Genomic DNA, 19,779 nt, shown 5'->3' with positions numbered 1-19,779 from the left:
ACCTCGGCAAGCAGCCCGCGGCGCCGTTCGTGCGCAAGACCATGCCGGCCGCTTGCCGCCACGGCCCACGGAGCAAACCAGACGCAAGGCCGGAGACCACGGACGGGAAGCGCAGCTCAGTACGGGCCGGCCGCGCGGCAACAGGCCGACGATAGCGGCCAGTAACAACAGGTACGAATGCGCTGAATGCACGCACACGCACATGTGAACAAACTTGAATATATTTTCTTGAACTGACAACTTGATACGTAGTACTGTATTACATTACATAGCATGGTATTTCAAAACTTGAGATCGTGGGCGGGAGATCACGTTGCCTCCTCCATATTTCCCACGCATCTCAAGACACGTACGTACAACGACAACACCAAACAATGAATCGGTATTTTTTGACGAATAAACAATGATCTGAGACGATTGCAGCAGCATGCCGTTTTAAGGGAACTGCACGTTGGAGGGGTAGTCGGTCATGGGCTTCCAGTCTGCCGGGATGACGTTGCTGGCCACCAGCGTCTTGCCGGAGTCGCTGCGGATGCGCAGCGAGAAGGGCGCCTGCGTGGGGCGGTCGGTGTCCAGCCTCCAGACGGCGCCCCACGACACGCGCATCGGCGTCCACACCCCCGTCGGCTTGCCCGTGGTGCTGTCGGTCTCCATGAGGTCCACCTGCACCACGGCGCCGTCCTTGCCGGCGTACTGCACCAGCACGGCGAAGTAGTTGGGGTTGGAGCCCACCTGGACGCGGAAGTTGACGTTCAGGCCCTTGTAGTTGCAGGGCACCCTCCGGAACTGGATCTCGAGAATGCCGGCGTGCCGGAGCTTGTCGTTGAGCCCCGTCTTGGCCATGGCGCCGAACGCCGTGCCGCTCAGGTCGAAGTGGTACTTGGACACCGGGTAGTAGTTCATGTCCGTGATGATCACACGCTTCGCCCTGCCGGAGCAGGCGTCGTGGGTGCTGTTCAGGCACCGTATCTGTTTTTTTTTTCAATTGGAGGACAGGGCGTGAGAAGACGTGCCAGGGGTTAGTTTGACCTCCCGAGTTCAACGTACGACATGGCACTCAACAAATGTCGTGAATATCGAGGAAACTATATAAAAACAGTTATTAACTTATTATTACTGCTACGGTTGACCGATCAGATCAACTGATCAGATAAACTCCTGCAGCTGCAGTTAATTACTAGTACTGTTTAGATTGACTGATTCTCGCATGCAGGACGAAATACAGTACCTGGTAGCATGCGCCACAGCCCTTGCCGTCCTTGAACAGGGGCTCGTTCCCGCACGACGTCATGGACATGTACGGGTACTGGTTGGTGTGCTTGAACCCGCACGCGCCACCTGCAGAAACGATACGTCAGCCACACACAGAGAGTCACACACACAGCATTGTTGGGACGGCGAAAGATAGCACGCCAACACGCATCGTGTTCGCGACGGCCGGGGCGCGGCCACGCTCTGCTCGTGCATACCGTTGTCGTCGGGACCGGCGCCGTTGGGCGCGCCGTACCAGGTGGCCTTGGCCGGGAGCCAGCCGCCAGCTTCGGCGTACGTGGCAAGCACGGCGAACACTGCGACGAGTGCAGCAGCCACCTTGGCGGAGGAGATGATCACGGCGGCGGCCATCTCAGCTCGATCCTAGTACCAGCTTACCAGAGATCCCCGGGATTAGTGTTCGTATATGTGTTGTGTACTTGTGTGTTGTGTTGATCGATAGGGAGACGACATCGCCGGTGCATTTATAGGCAAGGGTGCAAGCCGGGTTGAGCGAATCGGCATCAAGAGTCGCCAGCTATGGCTCGTCGAGCACGACGGGGGCGTGCCGTGTTGGAGGTGCAAGGTCACATGGCCACCAGGCGAAATGGAGTACGCGGCTCGCGACCGCGCTGCCTGCCGTTACGAAATGCGATCACGTCTTGGCGGTTATGTGGCTTGTCATGGACGTACGCTCGGACCGTACACCAAGCCCTGACGACGATGATTGGCAGTGGACCATCTTAGGACTATATGCATCTTACGGTGCTGAGTCCGGAACATTTCTTTAGGTAAACGAAACTACGATTCTATGATAGCAGAATAACCCTGTTTTTTTTTCTCTCGAAACACAAACAAATTTGTATAGTTGCATCTAATTTCGACAGTAGTTCGACATATATCACCATCCTAGTTATGACAAGCCTAGGAAAAGGGAAAATCGGGCACAAGCAACTAAAAATCGGACGGCCGGCAGGTCGATGAAACGGCCTGGACGTTATTCAACCTTTGGATCATGGGAAGCAATCATCATAGCCGTATTATTGTTCCTTTACGATTGTGCTAGCCATACATGCTACGGTAGTTACGTGCAACGAACTTACAGATGTAGTGTGAACTGAGAGGACGCTGTGAAACTGTAGGAAAACAAGGCTGCGCGTCAGACTTCTCATCGACGTCTTATACGTCTGACCCTGACTTTCTTAAGCTAGTGGCTACTATTAAGAACTGTTTCGGTGGTTACAGCCCACGGCTGCTACTGAATTGATCGGGTGACCATGAATTCTACGATTGGTGGATCACATTTACCTTATCACGAGAGCAAATACCTGCATCTCATCGAGTTCACTCGTCGATTTTTGTAGTATCATTTCTTCGGGCTTTTCTAATTCTAGGAGATGTTCCAGGTTAATTGCAAATAGATCTGACTAAAACAAGCTAAGTGCCGTGCAATCCCCACACGATCCTACACCATGGCAAGAACTGTTGTGCTCATGATGTCGCGTGCAGCCTGGTAGCTAGCGTGGCGGCGCGGAGGAGGATACCGTTGTCCGCAGCCGCGGCCGGCGTCGCTCACGTGTAGCGTACGCGGCGGCTAGCCTATAACAGCAAGCGTCCGTGCGTGCGTGCGCAAGCGAAACAAACGGCGGCCCGAGTCACCCGGGGACTCGGCTGACAAACGCAGCCAAAGATGTGGCCGGCCGGCCGGCCACGGCCAGCAGTCAACGAAAAGGTGGGTGAGTGCAAGACGTACATAAAGTCAATCTAATGATGAGGCAATAGCCTCGCGATTACACAAACCTCACATGGCTCCTGTCCTTTCTTCAGCATGCACTTCGTTGCATCCCGTTCCCAGCTCATATTTTAGTATAAGAACCGCGATGTGACCCTATCTCATACTGCAAGTAGCTTCACGGAACTCCTGGAAAGTAATGCGAGGAAAACAACCAAGACCATCTGCCATCAAGGCAAGAAAGAAGTTAGTGTAAGCAGAGCACCAATTTTGAGTTAGCAGTTCAGGCACACGCACTTAATTTTACTACACGGGCATAGGTTCATGAGTTCACCACGCAGTTTTATACAAATATAGTAGAGTCCGAACTGAACTGCCACTCAAATCGAACGTGGCATCCCAAATTATTCCCACCGCGGGACAGGGCATGTGCCGTGCGCCACGCCAAGATACATCAGAACCAGACTGCATAGTTGACATGCGGATTTTGGCCACACTTCACCAATTCTGTTACGTCATCACGGATGAACCAAAATGGCATGCGGATGCAAGTCCCACTTATTTTGGGTCATCATTGGGTTTGGGTCGACCCAAAACTTGCTAAAATGGACCAAAATGGCATGGCACATAATTAAGGGGGGAGAAATGAACTAAACTAGCTGACCCAGAATTCACTACCCACTTGCATCCCTGGTTGGGTGAACAGGCAGCACATTTTTTTCAATCCGGCGGCAGGGCAGGGAGGGCGGAGTAGCACATTCCATGTAGATGGAAAGATGCCAGATTGGTGCTTCCCAGAGGTCAGAGATTGCGTTGATTCAGTTCACTTTGAAGGATACATATTTCTCTAGCAGGGCTCTTTTGTGTTACCGAGACTGCAAACATGAACTTCTCATATACAACCGCCGCCAACTCCTGAGCTGTAACATACCATGCTTGCTCCGTTCATCATGTTTTGGGAACACGCCGGAAATCACTAATGGGAGACCATCACAGGCCTCTATAATCTATAGTTCTATACAGCCTGGCATGCAACTCAGCCTGAAAAAAAAAACATCTCTGCTGCCCTGGTACCAATAAGACAGACCCTGTAGAGCACAAACGCTAAATGTGCAAATGATTACCCCAACCCAAAACAAACGCTAAATGTGCAAATGGTGACCCCAACCCAAAGGGTGAATGCCTGCACCACAGCACCAGTCGCTTGCACCTGAAGAGCACAAACGCTAAATGTGCAAATGATTACCCAATCATCACAGCCAGCTGCTTCAACCCAGAAAGGGTATGCAGTTAGGAACACGGTCGTAGTCTATGTTTTGAGGGAGCAGCTAATATACTGATTGGTGCATGGGTTGGGCACAGTATGATCTAGATGCTACTATAAACTGCCTGTCTTTACCTAAAAGGGTACCCTAATTGACCAGCAATCCATGAAACTATACTTACAAACAGTATTGTAGGCAGCCAGCTTACAAAGAACTAAAATGGCAATCCAGAAAGCAACAAAGGCAACTTTATAGAACTGCATAGATGTACATTACAATCAGGCTGAGCTTAATGCGCTAGTCTGTATATGGTAGTAGTTGTATTATAAGTGTAATGTACCAATGTACATTACCGTGTGAAATGTAATATTACTAACAGTGCAAGGATCTAGTTGAAAAAATGAATTAAATAACCACAGGTTCTGATACTTCATTGTCAGAATCTCTGGGCGCATGAGTTGCTAGTCCAACAGAAAAATTAGCATCACTATAATTCTTCTCTGAATAACCTTTTGTGAAGAACAGAGACATATGTGCATCTTTCAGTTTCCTAATAGGAAAGCAGGGCATGATTGAATTTGGGTGTTAAATATCAAATTCAATTGCAAGTCTGTGTAACATATGTACCTTGATGCATCCTTGGCCAACAAAAGTTTGCTTACTTCACTAGCTTATGTATGGTCTAACAAAAGCTATTCTAGATAAGAAACTCTATGTTACCTACAAATTACAACAAATATGTATCTGGCCATTCAATTCATAGACACGAAAAATTGCGCCCACAACTCAACCACAGTAAACCAAAGAATAATTTTCGCCCTTCAAATAATGAACTAATAAAAACTCTACCAACAGCTGCATTTCTAGGATAAATAGTAAAAACTGTAGGCTTAGGGTTGTTGAAACAAATGTCATTTGAGTTAACGTTTCTTGAAGTGCTAAGGATGCCTAATAACACATATCAGCAGACTGCAATAAATAAGTAATCCAGAATGATTTATCACAGTGGTTCCTCTCTTTTTTTAAGAAAACCCCTTTGGTTCCTCTTATTCTCATTTAAGGAAAGAAGATAAGCACTTTTGGTTGTTCAGCAATCTTAGTTATCTGTGTTATCTGCATATCTGCAAGTTTTCATGAAATTGTGTCAAATTAACGCTTTGGGTGAATATGTAAAGAAAGCCTTGCAATTAGATCATGCACATTTCTCATGTTTCAGGGTCAAGGCAGGATTCTAATACTCCAAAGAATGTAAACAAGCTTGAATCTGCAGAACCATGAGGAACCAAAACAAATGCTTATAATTCACTTACGGAAGTATGAATTTTGCGTCTTGAATAAATTAAACCACATTTCCTATCTGCAAAACTTCCCACAAATTCAATACAGACTATTCCAGTTTCCGGAAATTGAATCCTAAAAGGTCTGATATATCCTTCAGTTTGCAAACCAAATATGTTTGTTCCGACTAACCACTCTGAAATTTCAATCTGCAAATAAGTAGAATTTCATTAAAGAAAAAATAATAACATGCTTGCATATTTCAACAGCAGTGCAGCATGCCTATTTGACCATATTAAAAATAAATACGATTAGAGATGAAACAAGGAATGCAGGAGGTACATAAGGAAAAGAACAAAAGAATAAAGTAGGAGTAATGAAGCCTTGGATGCTCTCAGCCTTTTCACATTCACAGGTCAATAGATTCATATGGACCAGCATAATTACTTGCATGAAATAACTAAAAAGCACATCAATATTGAAACTTTTGGAACATCAGATGATAGCAAGGAAAAACCCTCAGATCTACTGCTATAAGCAATCTTCCACAGTACGCAGGTGCAGTGATCGAAACAATTACAGCCAAAAGCATGGATTCCCCAAGGCTAACACATATCATCAGTGCAACGATATACATGTCATACAACTTTGGAGTTGCAACAATAAAGCCCAAAAGCAACCTTGTCAGTAACAAAATAATATATATAACTAAGAAAATTACAATATACCAGCTTACTCTCCCTAATGTCCACTGACAGCACTGCCATGCATTTGTGTATAACTTTGGAACAAAAAATTGAAAGGTAATCCTCCCTTGAAAGACCCAGCTGCAGCTCAACTAACTTGATTGTATGAGAGAATCTGTAATGCCCTATTGATTAGCGCTTTGGTTAGATTGCGCTGGAGTATCCAATTTGTTTTCTTCACCTTGAGTTGTGCTGTCACCCTCATTGTCAGGAAAAATTTCTGATCGAAGTGAGGGCGCAATCTTGTTAACTTGCAGCCACGTTGCTTCCGACAAACTGTTTTCACTGGTGCTCGTTTTTGACAGGATCCCACTAGCTTTCATCACCATCAGTATGTTCTTAAGTAGCTCTGGGATAGCCTCTTGTAGCTTCTCAGTCCTCCTCCCTCTCACTTTCACTTTCATGAACTTCTCTATCATGTCAAGGACTTCCAACCACAGCTTACCAAAACTGCCCTGTGCTGAGAGGTCTTTAAGTGACTGTAAAAACACCTTGCATAGCAGTTTTACAGCATGCAAGAGCGACACCTCCATGTTTCTGAAATCCTTTGGCGAGTAACTCTGCGCAATCTCCAACAGCTCATCAAGCAACTGGAAAATAATATCAAATGCCATCAACCATGTTGAAGATGAAACCAATATTCCATCAACTACTAAACATCTGTGCAATGATAACAACGCATGGTTCCTCACTTCTTCCCTTTGATCCCCGCACACCTTTCGTAGACCCTGCACTAGCCGCAGCCACATCTCAGCAATTCCTTCCAATATCCTGTCTGCATCTCCACCAGCTTCTCTAACCTCTCGTGACCACCGCGTAAGGCAGTTCACTGAATCTGCCATTAGGTTTAAAGCATGGATAGATCTTTCTGCGGACCCAAGCCGAGATTCTGCAAACTGCCTTGACGCCTCCACTGAGAGGATGAAGTTGGCAGGTGAGAGGTGTGCTCCCTCTGACATGATAAAAACCAGAGCTTCAAACCCTGCATCAGAAGCATCAGGATGGCGTGCAGTGATGCAGAGTAAGGAAATAATAGTTCGCCAGCCCATCTGGGACTTAATATGGGTCGCATTCGCCTTGACAAGACGTGTTACTTCCAAGGTAATGTTCTCACAGTACGCATCAGCCACACGGGCATCAAGTTTCAAAATCAGCTGCAATGACCTTAGTAAATCATCTACCAGGTTTGCCTTATAAGGAAGCAACCTCTGACAGATGTGCAGGAGACCAAAAACAGCCTTCTCTACTAGATTGCAGGGCATCACTGTGGACTGGACGATATGGGTTATGTGCTCATAAACATCCTGCCACAAAAGAACAATCCTATCTCTGTTGTTTAATGTGACAGTAATTAGAAGCTCTAAGCAGAAGACAGCTATGCCTTCATCATCAAGTGAGCTGGTGATCTTCTGAGGTCGGCCTGCTGCCTGAATGAGAGCTCTTGCCAGATTTGAGAGCGAATCAGCTTGTAAGAATTTGCTCTCAGTAAAGATGGTACCTATTTGGCACTTCTTCACAGTCTCCGAAGCATTCCTCTGAGCAGCAAGTTGCTCCTCAGTTGGTTGGGACCTTGGTTCTTCAGCATCTAAGTACAGTAGTTGGCTGAACCTCCCCATCAGTCCATAACTTTTCCAAGGAGTGGTAATTGGCAAAACTTGAGGAGGAGCAGATGAAGAAGCAAGCTTGCTGGGCAACGAATCAGAAGTGGCTTCCTGATCATCAGTTGTATCACCAGTGAGGCGACCAGGAAGAAGGCCTATCTTATGCAATCTTAAAATGCAATCGACTATGTTCCTCCACCCACTGCGTATGTGGTCACCATAAGTAGTTGCTATAGTGAAAACAGCTTCTGTTGCCATTCTAGCCTTGGTATCCTCCCCAAAAGCTGTTACAGGATCGTCAATGTAGGAAGAGCTCAACAAAGTGGTGAACTTACATAGTGCCACAACGAGATCATTCAGCACATCATTGTGATGATAGAATGCAGCCAATTTCGCCACCGATAGAAAACCATCAATGCATCCTGTAAGAACTTCCTCATGCTCAACATTGTCAAAGACTACAGAAATAGCAGCAACTGCCGGTCCTGCCATGACAGAGAACATGTCATGATCAAGAAAAGGGTAGGAGTCACAAGCAATATACATTGATGTTCTCTTTGACCTCCACATCAGATCAACCCAACGACTGAAAGACATCTCAGAACAACCAGCTCCTTGCTCAGGAATGGTTCGGATTTCATTACGGCAAATAGAATAATAAAGCTCCGACAAGAACTCCCTTGGAAGATCATTCCCTCCATTTATGCGGCGATTGTTTCTAATAAAGTCTTCCTCCGTCATCTTCTTCTTAACCCTCACATTATGTTGATCGGTATTGAGCATGATTACAGAATATGATAACACAAGAGCTGAATCTCTATTGACAAACATTTGGGGTGACTGTTCATAGTATCGCTCAGAAAAGGCCTCAAGAATTCTCTGTATCTTCTGTGACTCACCAGGCAGCCGGAAGGTTTCCAAGAAGAGTCTTAGGGCAGCATCCAAATTCATCTCCTTGAAGTCAAAGGTTCTAGCAAATTCATGAAGGACCCGAATGGAGAAATCATCATGATTACCCAGGTAGTCCCCAAGAAGATTCTTGTCCAACCCAGGTGTGTACCGAAAGAACAGAGCAACATTGTGTGGATCAAGTTTTTCAGGCAAAAGATGAACACCTTGCAGGTATTCAAAACCCTTCTTTTTATCCCTATTGAAATGTTCAACACCAACCATTAGCTTTCTCTTGATGCTTTTTTGCTGGTGAACAAATTTAACCCACTGATCAGGGTCATTACCACTCTCACACTTCAACTGCCAGAAAGGAAAATATTCACTTATTTCTGGCACTGTTTGCTCATGATGTTGAGGTGCACTATTACTCCGCTCTGCCATTGCCTGAATGACAGCAACCAAACCATCCAAAGCAAGCACATTTAAGGCCGACAAAGGACTGTTCACAGGAAATGCACTCTTAGACAGAAGGTTAGCTAGCTCTTCAAAAATATTGGAGCACTGCAAATCACAGTCCATGTTCGCATACATCTCAGCCATAAACTCTTTCTGCCGGCAAAAATCCACTAGAGCCTCCAGGGCAACTTCTTGCTGCTGATAACTTGCACCATATCTACTCTGTGCTAATCTTAGGATCACACATGAGAAGAAAGCCTCTATTTGCAGCTTAAGTTCATGGCGCAGATGGTAAAAGAGAGTGAAAACAATGCTGCATACTGTCGACAGGATCAAGGGGCTCATTGACAAGCCAAAATGCATTAGATTGCGGAACAATTCATCCTGTACAAAAGCCATCACCTTTTGGTGTCTGTGTATAGATGAAGCTGACAACTCAATAGCTGAATTAATCAACCCCAGAGCAAAGAGTGGTACGTCCTCATCGAAGTCAATTGGATTCATCTTTGGGTTCACATCAATGTCTTCTGCTATGTTCAAGAGGGAGCACAAGAATTGCAATATCTCCACCATACAAGGAACTCCAAACGGCTCCAACATGGCTTTGTCTTGCACAACTCCAGATCCATCCCCCACCTCATCACCCGAGCTGTTCAAGCACACGAAGTCACTCTTCCCATTCTCCATCTCCTCAGCACCCAAACCCTGGTTCTTGCAACCAGTTAACTGCAGAACAAACGTTATCAGTACATTAATACACTTCATGTGGTGTAGGAACATAAGAAGCTTCCAAGTTCCTACTAACAAAAGCTTGTTTCCAAACTAGCATGACGAGTATCTTACAGTTACAGGTGATTAGCAAAGGCAAGTAAGAGTTGATCTTAGTGTCAGACTGTCAGCATGTGCAAGGTGATCATAATGCTAGGATGAAAACGATTAGTTGAAACTAAGAAGATAAAATAATCCTAGGATCATTTCACATGTTTATACTTCAGAGTTAGGACCAGTGTCATAAGCATAGTAAGTAGAGTTATTAAGCAGAGGGAGGAATGGTATGGCAACATTTTGCATGCTCATGAGCACAGCAAACATAATAATCACCATAACAATGCTCGAATCGTACCTGCTCATCGGAAACCACAGTGACATCAATCTCCTGCAGACGGGAGAAAACAGAACGGATAACCTCCTGCATTGTCTGGCGGGAGACACGCTGCAGCAGCTCCCCCTTGGTCCCAGCCTGCTGCACGACGCGGAAGCAGGTACTAACGACCGCGCAGACGTGGCGGTTGGCCAGCGCCGGCGCCGCGCGGCTGCGCACGCAGGCGAGCAGCACCTGCAGGACTCGCGCCAGGACGGCTTCCTCGGACGCCGGGTCGGTGACCTCGAAGCGGCAGGCTGTGACAGCGTCGACGACGGCGCCCATGGCCTCGGCGACGCCCGGCGCGCCGGGCCCAACGAGGTCGAGGGTAAGGATCTTGTGCAGGGACGAGAGCGCAGCACCCGTGATGGGCGCTCCGGTCTCGTCGGAGCGGACGACGTCGAGGAAGGGGCGGAGGTAGAGGAGCGGCTCGACGCCCGCCCAGCGGCCGTGGCCCCACGCGGCTGCGCGGCGGCGGAGGGCCTTGAGCCCCGCGACAAGCGGGTGGTCGAGGTGCTCTTCGTCGCCCGCGCCGCCGTCGCCGCCACCGTAGCGGACGCCCGCCCAGCGGACGTTGCGGCGCATGACGGCGAGCACCGTGGCGACCTCGGACGCCAGCACGCACGCCATCGCCACGCACGGAGCCCCGGGGCCCGATCCCGCCTCCGCGTCGGCTCCGGCACCCGCCCCCGACGGCGACGCTGCCCTGAGCCCGCCCATGGATCCGAGCGAGCGCGCGGGGTCGGCCGGTCGGGGTGTAGCTACGACTGCGAGGGCATTTGGGAATTGGGATCTGAGAGGGGGCACGTTGAGATCTGGTCTGGTCTGGTGTACTGCGAGCCAAGGGCTGGATCTGGAAGAACTCCTGTAAGTAGTGTGGTTGTTTTTATTTTTTTCCCCATATTTTCTTTTCCATTAAAATTAGGGGTTCTGGGTGGGTTTTTGTTTAGGTGAGCTAATTTTTCATCCTTCTTTCTTTTCCGTGTCTTGCTATGAATTGGACTAAAAACTCAGAGGTCCCGTTTGTTTTGTTAGAATTAGATGGAATTGGAATTGATTTCCAAACCCAGCATGTTTGGATCCTCGAAATTGGAAATAGTGATTCCTCAGGATTCTAGCGCTGCCTACCACATATTCCAATCCTAAAAACAGGAAATCGTTTTCTCACCCGACCCTAACTCCCCCGACTCCTTCCCCTCGTGCCGCCGCTTCCCACGCCACGGCCCCTCCTCCGGCACCCCCTCCTCTGGCACCCCCTCCGCCGCCCCCTCCGACGCAACCTCCTCCGGCATCCCCTCTTCCGCGAGCGCACGTTGTCCGGCATGGCCGCCCTGGCCCCATTCTCCTCGCCGCACAGAGAGTTCCCCTCGCTGCTGGAGTCCGAGGCCCTATCCTTGCCCCCGGCGTGCGCGCCGGCGGCCTTCTTCCTCTCCACCGCCCTGTACGGGAACATCTGGAACGGCACGTCCGCGACGCGCGCGGCAGCGGCGGTGCCCTCACCGCGCTGCCACGCCGGGATCCTCCTCAGCAGCTGCGCCTTAATGTCGAGGTAGTCGGCGGGCGGCGCGTCGGTCTGGCCCTGTTGCTGGTCTGGGTTCATAACCAGGAACCGCTTCACATACTGGAGCGCGCGGCAGACGGAGGCGAACGGTAGGCGCTGGTCCAGGTCGGCGTGCTAGCACCGCTTCGTCAGGGAGACTAGGTACTTGGGTGTTTGGAACAGGAATAGTGGCCGCTCGCCGGCGTGGATGTTCTTGCTCATCTTGTCGCCCTGCAGGTGGTTGTCCTCGAACGGGACCTTGCCCGTCATCAGCTCGAAGCTGTTCAAAACAATATTTGGAATCTAATTCTAAGAATTAGTTTCTTTGTACATCCAAACAAGAAAATTGAAATGAATCTGATTCTATGTAATTTAATTCCTATTGAATCCAATTGCTAGAATGAGATTCAATTCGACAAAACAAACGGCCAGAGAGTAATTATACAAAAGCTTATTTTAATTTTTCCTTTTTAACAATTTGAAAGACATCATGCACATATACTCAACCCTATAAACATCCATACGAATACCATAACACTATAAACACCTTCTAGAGATAGGAACAGATATATGAGATCGCTAAGAACATCTTTGTTGTTGATGTGCACTTCTCATACGACTAAATGAATAATCTGATAAAAATACGTGAATGCGAGTGGCAGGGGTGGGTATACCCTGTGGGCCCAGCTATAAGTGAAACATAATATATATTTTATTTATAAAAAACAACAATCAGTTTACCTAGTATACGCCCAATGATTTGGCTACACGCCATAACTTGCCTCCGCCTCGACGAGTCGACGATACCCCACCGGGCCCACCCACGCGCACGGCTTCAATCAAGTGTCAGGCACTCAGGCCACGCCACCACGGAGACGGAGCGCAGATTCATCTCACATCAGATAGTTGTGGTATTGTGGAGACACAGGCACGCAACATCTGGTATTGGCTTCAATCAATTAGTAAGTCTCCACCCACGAATCAGCTAACAGTCCACCACAGGAGGCCATCAGAGGTTTGCCGTATGCAGGCCTGCAGGTGGTACAAGATCCACGAATCAATCAAGAAGCTACGTATCAGACAAGCTCCATCACTTTGTTTATTGGTCCTAGAGTTTCGACGGGCGACGGAGGTTTAAGATTAATCTATCTTCTATTTTTTTCTTATTTGAAAAAACTTATGTTCTTAAATATTTTTATTTATTTATGTTTGAGTGATTTTTTTATTTCAATTCGTGAGTTTATTGAAAAGACCATCAATCCATCAATATTTTTAAATTCATATCTTGTGAGGCTGTGATTTGTAAGTTTTCTACTCGAAAGTTTAAAATATGATTCTATCATTGCATGTTTGTTTTGCTATAGTGTCTAGTTAGTTGTCGTACTTACATTACATAGACATTGTTTTTCTCAGAATGGTTGGATTATGAAGAGAGGCGGAGATATTGCATCTCTTTTTCAAAAACACGTAGCAAAGAAGGTAGCAGCAGCTGCTGCTTCAAACACTACCCCATATCCAGTTGAAACTTTTGTGGAAGAACAGAATCAAGAGGAAGATGGAGTGGTAGTTGAAAAATCGTGGATCATGTGCCCTCGCCTCTGCCATTGCAACCACCCGCATCACAGCCGCTGGTTTATGACATCAATCGCCTTCCTCATAATCTAGGTGAAAGGCAGCCCATTGAAAGTTATCATATTAATGATCAAGATGCAATTTGAAGAGCATATATTGGCCCATTCAAACCTTTTACGCATGATTTTCCATCAAGAAAAATTGGAGTTAGGGATCGCCAATTCAATTTTGTATGGATGTCCTCCGTCATTGCAACCCCCCGCATCACAGCCGCCGGTTTATGACATCAATCGCCTTCCTCATAATCTAGGTGAAAGGCAGCCCATTGAAAGTTATCATGTTAATGATCAAGATGCAATTCGAAGAGCATATATTGGCCCATTCAAACCTTTTACGCATGATTTTCCATCAAGAAAAATTGGAGTTAGGGATCGCCAATTCAATTTTGTATGGATGTATAATCATGAGTGGCTTGAATATAGTATCAAGAAGGATTTTGCATTTTGCTTTATATGCTACTTGTTCAAGAAGGGTACTAGGTCAAATACATTTATTGTTGATGGATGGAATAATTGGAATATAGGAACAAAGCACTTCTCAAACATAGTGGTTCTATGGAACACAATGCAGCTCAGGAGAGATACATTGGTTTTATGAATCCCAAGGTAACAATTGATTATCACATTGAGAAGTGGACTGATGAGGATCTTCGTATTTATAAGAAAAAAGGTTGACATATTCACTTAGATGTATCAAGTTTCTTTTGCATCAAGGATTGACATTTCGTGGACATGATGAAAATGAAGAGTCTAGCAACAGAGGAAATTTCATTGAACTTTTAAAGTTTCTTGCAGGAAATAGTGATGAAGTGAACAAGTATGTCTTGAATAATGCTCCAGGTAATTACACCTTAACTAGTCCAAAGATACAAAAGCAAATTATTCATTGTTGTGCCATAGAAACTAGAAAGAAAAAAATTGAAGAACTTGGTGATGAGCTCTAAGCAATTTTAGCTGATGAGTACAATGACATATCACATAAAGAACAACTAGCTCTTTGCTTGCGTTATGTTGATAAACTTGGAAGGCCTTGTGAACACTTTATTGGAGTTGTTCATGTAGATGATACTACTTCTTTGTCACTTAAGGAAGCTATTGAGGGTTTACTTGTTAGTCATGGATTGACTATGACTCAAATTAGAGGTCAAGGTTATGATGGGGCCAGCAATATGAAAGGAGATATTAAAGGGCTAAAAATATTGATCATGCAAGAATCACCTTCTGTGTATTATATTCATTGCTTTGCACATCAACTCCAACTAGTTCTTGTTGCTGTTGCCAAGAGAAATACTGGTTCTAAGAGCTTTTTTTGTCAAGTATCTATCTTATTGAATATTATTGGAGTTTCTTGCAAGCGTCATGGTATTCTTTGAAATGCTAGGCTTGAGAATATCAAGAAAGCACTTGAGTGTGGTGAGCTTGACTTAGGGAGTGGATTAAATCAAGAGATGAGTTTGCATAGGCCTGGTTGAACTCGATGGGGATCTCATTACAAAACTATATACAACATCATTACTATGTATTCCTCAATCCATGATGTGCTCATTGATCTTGGTGATGATATTTCACATAAGGATGATTGGACAAAGATACATTTTGTGCTTGGAGCATTTGAAACCTTTGAGTTTGTTTTCTTTGTGCACTTAATGTATGTTATTCTTGGATACACAAAAGAGTTATCTGAGTGTTTGTAGAGAAGGGATCAAGATATTCTTAATGCAATCTCCCTTATTAATGTGGCAAAGAACAAAAGGCAATAGTTGAGGTCTGATGGTTGGGACCACTTCCTTGAGAGGGTCACTTCTTTTTGCATTAAACATGATGTTGAAGTTCATGCTATGGATGGTGATTATGTGCCGTATGGAAAACCAGCAAGGTACGCCCGTGCCCAAAACCAAACAAATGATGAACATTTTAGAAGAGAAGTATATATTGGTGTCATTGATCAAATTAGTCAAGAGCTTGATAATCGGTTTGATGAGATCAATATGGATCTACTTTCTTGTATGTCAGCCTTCAGTCCTTCCAATTTATTTGCTTCATTTGATGCACAGAAGGTAAGTAGATTGGCTGAATTTTATCCTAAGGACTTCTCCAACAATGATTTGCTAAAACTTGAGTTGCAGCTTGATAATTATATTGATGACATGCGACGAGATGATAGCCTCAAGGGTCTAAACAACATCCTTGATCTCTCAGTTAAGCTTGTTTAAACACGGAGGCACAAAATGTATGTTATGGTTTACTTCCTTCTCCAATTGATATTGCTTTTATCAGTGGCAACAACGAGTGTTGAAAGGGTATTTTCTACATTGGTGTTGACGTCGGATTTTGACACGTGTTTTGAATCGACGTCAAAGAAGGAGAAAGACGGGCTGATGCGGCAAGCTAAAAGCTACAGTTGGGAATCGGCCGATCGAAGCTACAGTGTTTTGGCCGATTGACAAAATGGGTTGATAAGGGTTGGCCGATTGGAAGCTAGAGCTGCTTGGCCAGTATGGGCCTAAGGTGGGCCGGAGAAAAGATTAGCTAAAGAAAGAGATTGGCCCATGAGATATGATAACCAACTCCGATACGAGTTGTGTTTGTAAATATTTGTTATCATTTAAAATTAGAGATAGATTCTAGTCGGTTAGGAAATCAGTTGTAACAAGCTATAAATAGCCACCTCTAGAGGTTTGTAAAAACAAGACATCAATCAATACAACCAATCTACTTTTTCCTTGTACTTTACTTTCAAGTCGACGACTTCGCCAAAAATACTTTTTCTTTCACGAGCTCGTACGGGTTGGCAGGGCTGCATCGACACGATCTCCGGCTGATTCTGTAAGTTCCGCTTACCGAGTAATATCTAAGCTTTAACTTCGGGCGCATCACTGTTGTTTCGTTTAGATTTATTCACCAGTTATCAATATCAACTAGAATCATAGGTTTTACCTGTTATTTTAGTTTTTATCACCAGTTATCCAGCTTGAGATACGAACTGTCGGCTTTTATTGCTTTCGTTCTTTGTTATCATACAACTAATTAGATCTGTCCCAAGTGTTGTTTTTCTAGCATTGTTTGGTTCACTCTAGTAGCTGTTCTTTACAATCGGTACATGGTATCAGCTGTTTTATAGCTGGTTACCTCTATAGTGAATCGGCCGATTTGCCGACACGCTTTTATAGACAGATCAGAACTCTAGCCGATCGGAGCCCCTGGAATTTATATTTTTATTTCCTTGTCAATCAATAGGTCAGATTAACTGGCACGCCGCGCGAACCGCACCAGGGCGATAACACGAACAGGAGTTAAGCAGATTCTCCCGGGTCGTGTGTCCGACACTGAGGATCATCGGCCGATGTTTAGCGCCAACACACTTTTGGCATGCCTGGTGGGACCAAACAACATCCAACATGTCGAAGGCTGCCGAGGTCTCCGAAGACAACGTCATGGAAATTACTGAAGCAAATCTCAAGGACAACCAGAAGGAAGAAGTGGCGAGATATCTAGAAGAATACAGGAAGACGTGCTTGCAATCCTTTAGTCGTACCAGAAGCGGGGAGACCGTCTAGAAAGCTCCTCTTCCAACTCCCTGCCACATCACCATCGACTTGGGGAAGATGTCTGACATGATTCAACAGTCTATTTACCAGGCAATGATCGACCAGTCCACAGTAATGACCAACACGGTATACAATGCCGTCATCAGTTCCTTGGTCAGCGGAGTAGCTCAGGGGTATCAGGGACCAGCTTACGCCCCACCCATCATAGCTCCAATCAGAGGCTTCTCAGCGATACCAAACGCGTCTCACTCGGCTCCTCAACCGATACCGATGCAACATGGAGGGTACAATGCTTCAATACCCCTAGGATACAACGGTGCGCCATGCTACCAATCGCAAGCGTCGTCCCAACCTGCTCAAATTTCTTCCGTGCAATCGCTGCCCTCAAACTCGGTGCCGTGGGGAACACCAGCAACGACGGTCAGGCTGGATCCGTCAACCAGTTACGGGAACTCTCCAGTCCAGGCATCATTCAATCGGCCATCCGGCCGACGGTCCCACAATATCAGCCGGCCACGCTAGAAATTGGCAGGGGGCAGACATTGCAGAAACGCTCAGGGGTGCAACGCCGATGATACTATACGATGGAGTGGTAGATTCCCTACGCCTTCAACCATCGGCTACTCAGCCGATTTTCCAACCGCAAAATCTGCAGCACACTCTGATCCATCACCTAGCCGTGGCACTGCTGGTCCAGCAGCATGTACCGATTCCTCAACCGATCATACATCAGCAGCAGGTGGATTGGACCGCAAGGATAGCAGTAGTAATTCAAGATCAGTTTGGGTTGAAATCAAAGGTACAAACCTACACGTACAAGACACCATACCCACCTGCCTATGACCTATTGCCGTTTCGCCATAGGTATAAGGTTCCCGATTTCACCAAATTCTCGGGACTAGATGACATGTCAATGGTAGAGCACATGAATAGATTTATTATCCAGTGCAGGGAAGCCGCCACGCAAGATGCTCTGCGTGTACGATTATTCTCGTCATCCCTATCCAGATCGGCCTTGCAGTGGTTCACTACGCTGCCGCCCAATTCTATCGTAACTTGGGCCGATTTGGAGAAGCAGTTCCATAAGTACTTCTACGCGGGAGTCCACGAGATGAAGCTCTCAGATCTGACCAACCTCAAACAGAGGAGCGACAAATCGACCAGTTACGTACAAAGGTTCAGAGAGATCAAGAACAAGTGCTACACCCTGGTCCTGACTGACGCTCAGCTGGCCGATATCGCCTTCCAGGGTCTCCTACCACAAATCAAAGAGAAGTACGCCTCCCAGGAGTTCGAAAGCTTAAGTCAGATCGTCCACCGTTTGTCTGCCCAAGAGGTGCGCCCTTTCAACCAATGAAGGAATTTTTAGAAGAAGGTGGCATACCTAGAGGGGTCCGAAACGGAGGAAGAGGCGGAAATCGGTCTAGCAGAGTGGGTAAAAGGAAAAAAGCTGATATCGTGCCCGTTTGGGAAGAAAGAACCAGAAGCATTCGGCTTTGACACATCAAAGGATGACAAAATTTTCGATTTGCTTCTCCAAGAAGGGCAGATCAAGCTTTCGCCCTACCACACGATTCCATCGGCCGAGCAGCTGAAAAAGATGAAATATTGCAAATGGCACAATGCCACATCCCACGACACGAACGAGTGCAAGATTTTCTAACAGCAGATACAATCGGCCATTGAACAAGGGAGACTCAAGTTCGAAGTTCCGACAAAGCCAGTAAAGCCGATGAAGATCGATCAGCATCCTTTCCCCGCTAACATGTCGATGCAGGAAGAAACGCGCTCAAAACCAAGGTGCTAACGTCAGAATCGGCCAGGAGAAGTGGCACGGTCAAAGATGTCAAAGGAAAAGGACGAATCGAAGACGAGGGAAAAAAATCGGAGAGGTCACGTAGGCCTGTCACCTCCCAAGACTTACTCAGTAAGTATCAGCGGCAACAAGAAAGTTTGAGACGCCGTGAGGAGATGATACGCCGACACGAAGATCACTGGCGGTGCTCGTTCTTCATCCACTACTGGGAAAACAACCTTAGGTTACTGTCAGCCAATAATTGCCCCGAGTGCAATGGTCAGTATCGCAGCGGTCACCCGTTCAAGAGGTCACGCTCCAGGGATCGAGGACTAGAGCCGATTAGCAGATACAGGTGCGAACAAGAAGATCGGCGCGTTTCAGTACGTGATCGGCTGGGGGGTAGACTTGACCAGCATGATCGACTGGCGGGCAGGCCCAGCACAGATGATCGGCTGGAAAAGATGGCCGATGCCAAAGTCTCGGATGAAAACCCCCTAGGACGAGAGGCAGACTTGGAGCGTGCAAAATCGCTGGGTAAACCATTGAACCCCAGATGGTGTCCAGACGGTTTGACTAAATCCTAGAAACGAAGAGTCCAGCGTTTGCGCCAATGGGAACAACAGGAAGAAGAACAGAGGCAGATGATAGATAAGAAGGAGGGCAGGTCTCGAGTTTGGCACCCCAGAAGAAAAACTGGCGAAGAAGACGACAATCATGGGTCGGCAGCTGACGTCAGCATGGTGTTCATCTTGCCGATGGAGTTCATGGCTCCCACCGATCAGGACGACGCAATAGAAATAGAGGAACAAATGGCACCATTGGCTTTGGAGCCAATGACAGCCACTTTTGAGAAACCTGATGATAAAAAAGGCCAGCATCTCAAGGCTCTGTTCCTCAAAGG

The 19,779-nt window shown here is 46.5% G+C and overlaps 2 protein-coding genes across 2 annotated transcripts; both read right to left on the bottom strand.

Annotated features, from left to right (window-relative positions):
* Positions 1 to 205: 205 nt before the first annotated feature.
* On the bottom strand, positions 206 to 1,706 carry LOC117839404 (expansin-B6). The gene is made up of 3 exons (XM_034719727.2): positions 1,470 to 1,706; positions 1,229 to 1,338; positions 206 to 969 (listed from the first exon to the last, which is right to left on the bottom strand). The coding sequence occupies exons 1-3, from the start codon at positions 1,621 to 1,623 to the stop codon at positions 436 to 438; spliced, it is 798 nt and encodes a 265-aa protein (XP_034575618.1). The 5' UTR covers positions 1,624 to 1,706; the 3' UTR covers positions 206 to 435.
* A 4,384-nt stretch (positions 1,707 to 6,090) lies between these two features.
* Positions 6,091 to 11,202, bottom strand: LOC117837099 (ARF guanine-nucleotide exchange factor GNOM). The gene is made up of 2 exons (XM_034716685.2): positions 10,344 to 11,202; positions 6,091 to 9,946 (listed from the first exon to the last, which is right to left on the bottom strand). The coding sequence occupies exons 1-2, from the start codon at positions 11,079 to 11,081 to the stop codon at positions 6,398 to 6,400; spliced, it is 4,287 nt and encodes a 1,428-aa protein (XP_034572576.1). The 5' UTR covers positions 11,082 to 11,202; the 3' UTR covers positions 6,091 to 6,397.
* Positions 11,203 to 19,779: the final 8,577 nt, after the last annotated feature.

This window comes from Setaria viridis, chromosome 9 (assembly GCF_005286985.2).
Source record: "Setaria viridis chromosome 9, Setaria_viridis_v4.0, whole genome shotgun sequence".
Classification (NCBI taxonomy): domain Eukaryota; kingdom Viridiplantae; phylum Streptophyta; class Magnoliopsida; order Poales; family Poaceae; genus Setaria; species Setaria viridis.
Note: the sequence above shows the minus strand (reverse complement) of the source record. Positions and strands in the feature narration are given on the sequence as shown.

What these genes read in the sequence shown, in the direction of transcription:
- LOC117837099 (XM_034716685.2), bottom strand. Translation starts at nt 11,081, where the DNA reads ATGGGCGGGCTCAGGGCAGCGTCGCCGTCGGGGGCGGGTGCCGGAGCC. An exon ending in CTGTGGTTTCCGATGAGCAG is followed by an intron (nt 9,947 to 10,343) that starts GTACGATTCGAG and finishes TTTGTTCTGCAG; the next exon opens with TTAACTGGTTGCAAGAACCA.
- LOC117839404 (XM_034719727.2), bottom strand. Translation starts at nt 1,623, where the DNA reads ATGGCCGCCGCCGTGATCATCTCCTCCGCCAAGGTGGCTGCTGCACTC. An exon ending in CGCCGGTCCCGACGACAACG is followed by an intron (nt 1,339 to 1,469) that starts GTATGCACGAGC and finishes TCGTTTCTGCAG; the next exon opens with GTGGCGCGTGCGGGTTCAAG. An exon ending in GCTGTGGCGCATGCTACCAG is followed by an intron (nt 970 to 1,228) that starts GTACTGTATTTC and finishes AAAAAAAAACAG; the next exon opens with ATACGGTGCCTGAACAGCAC.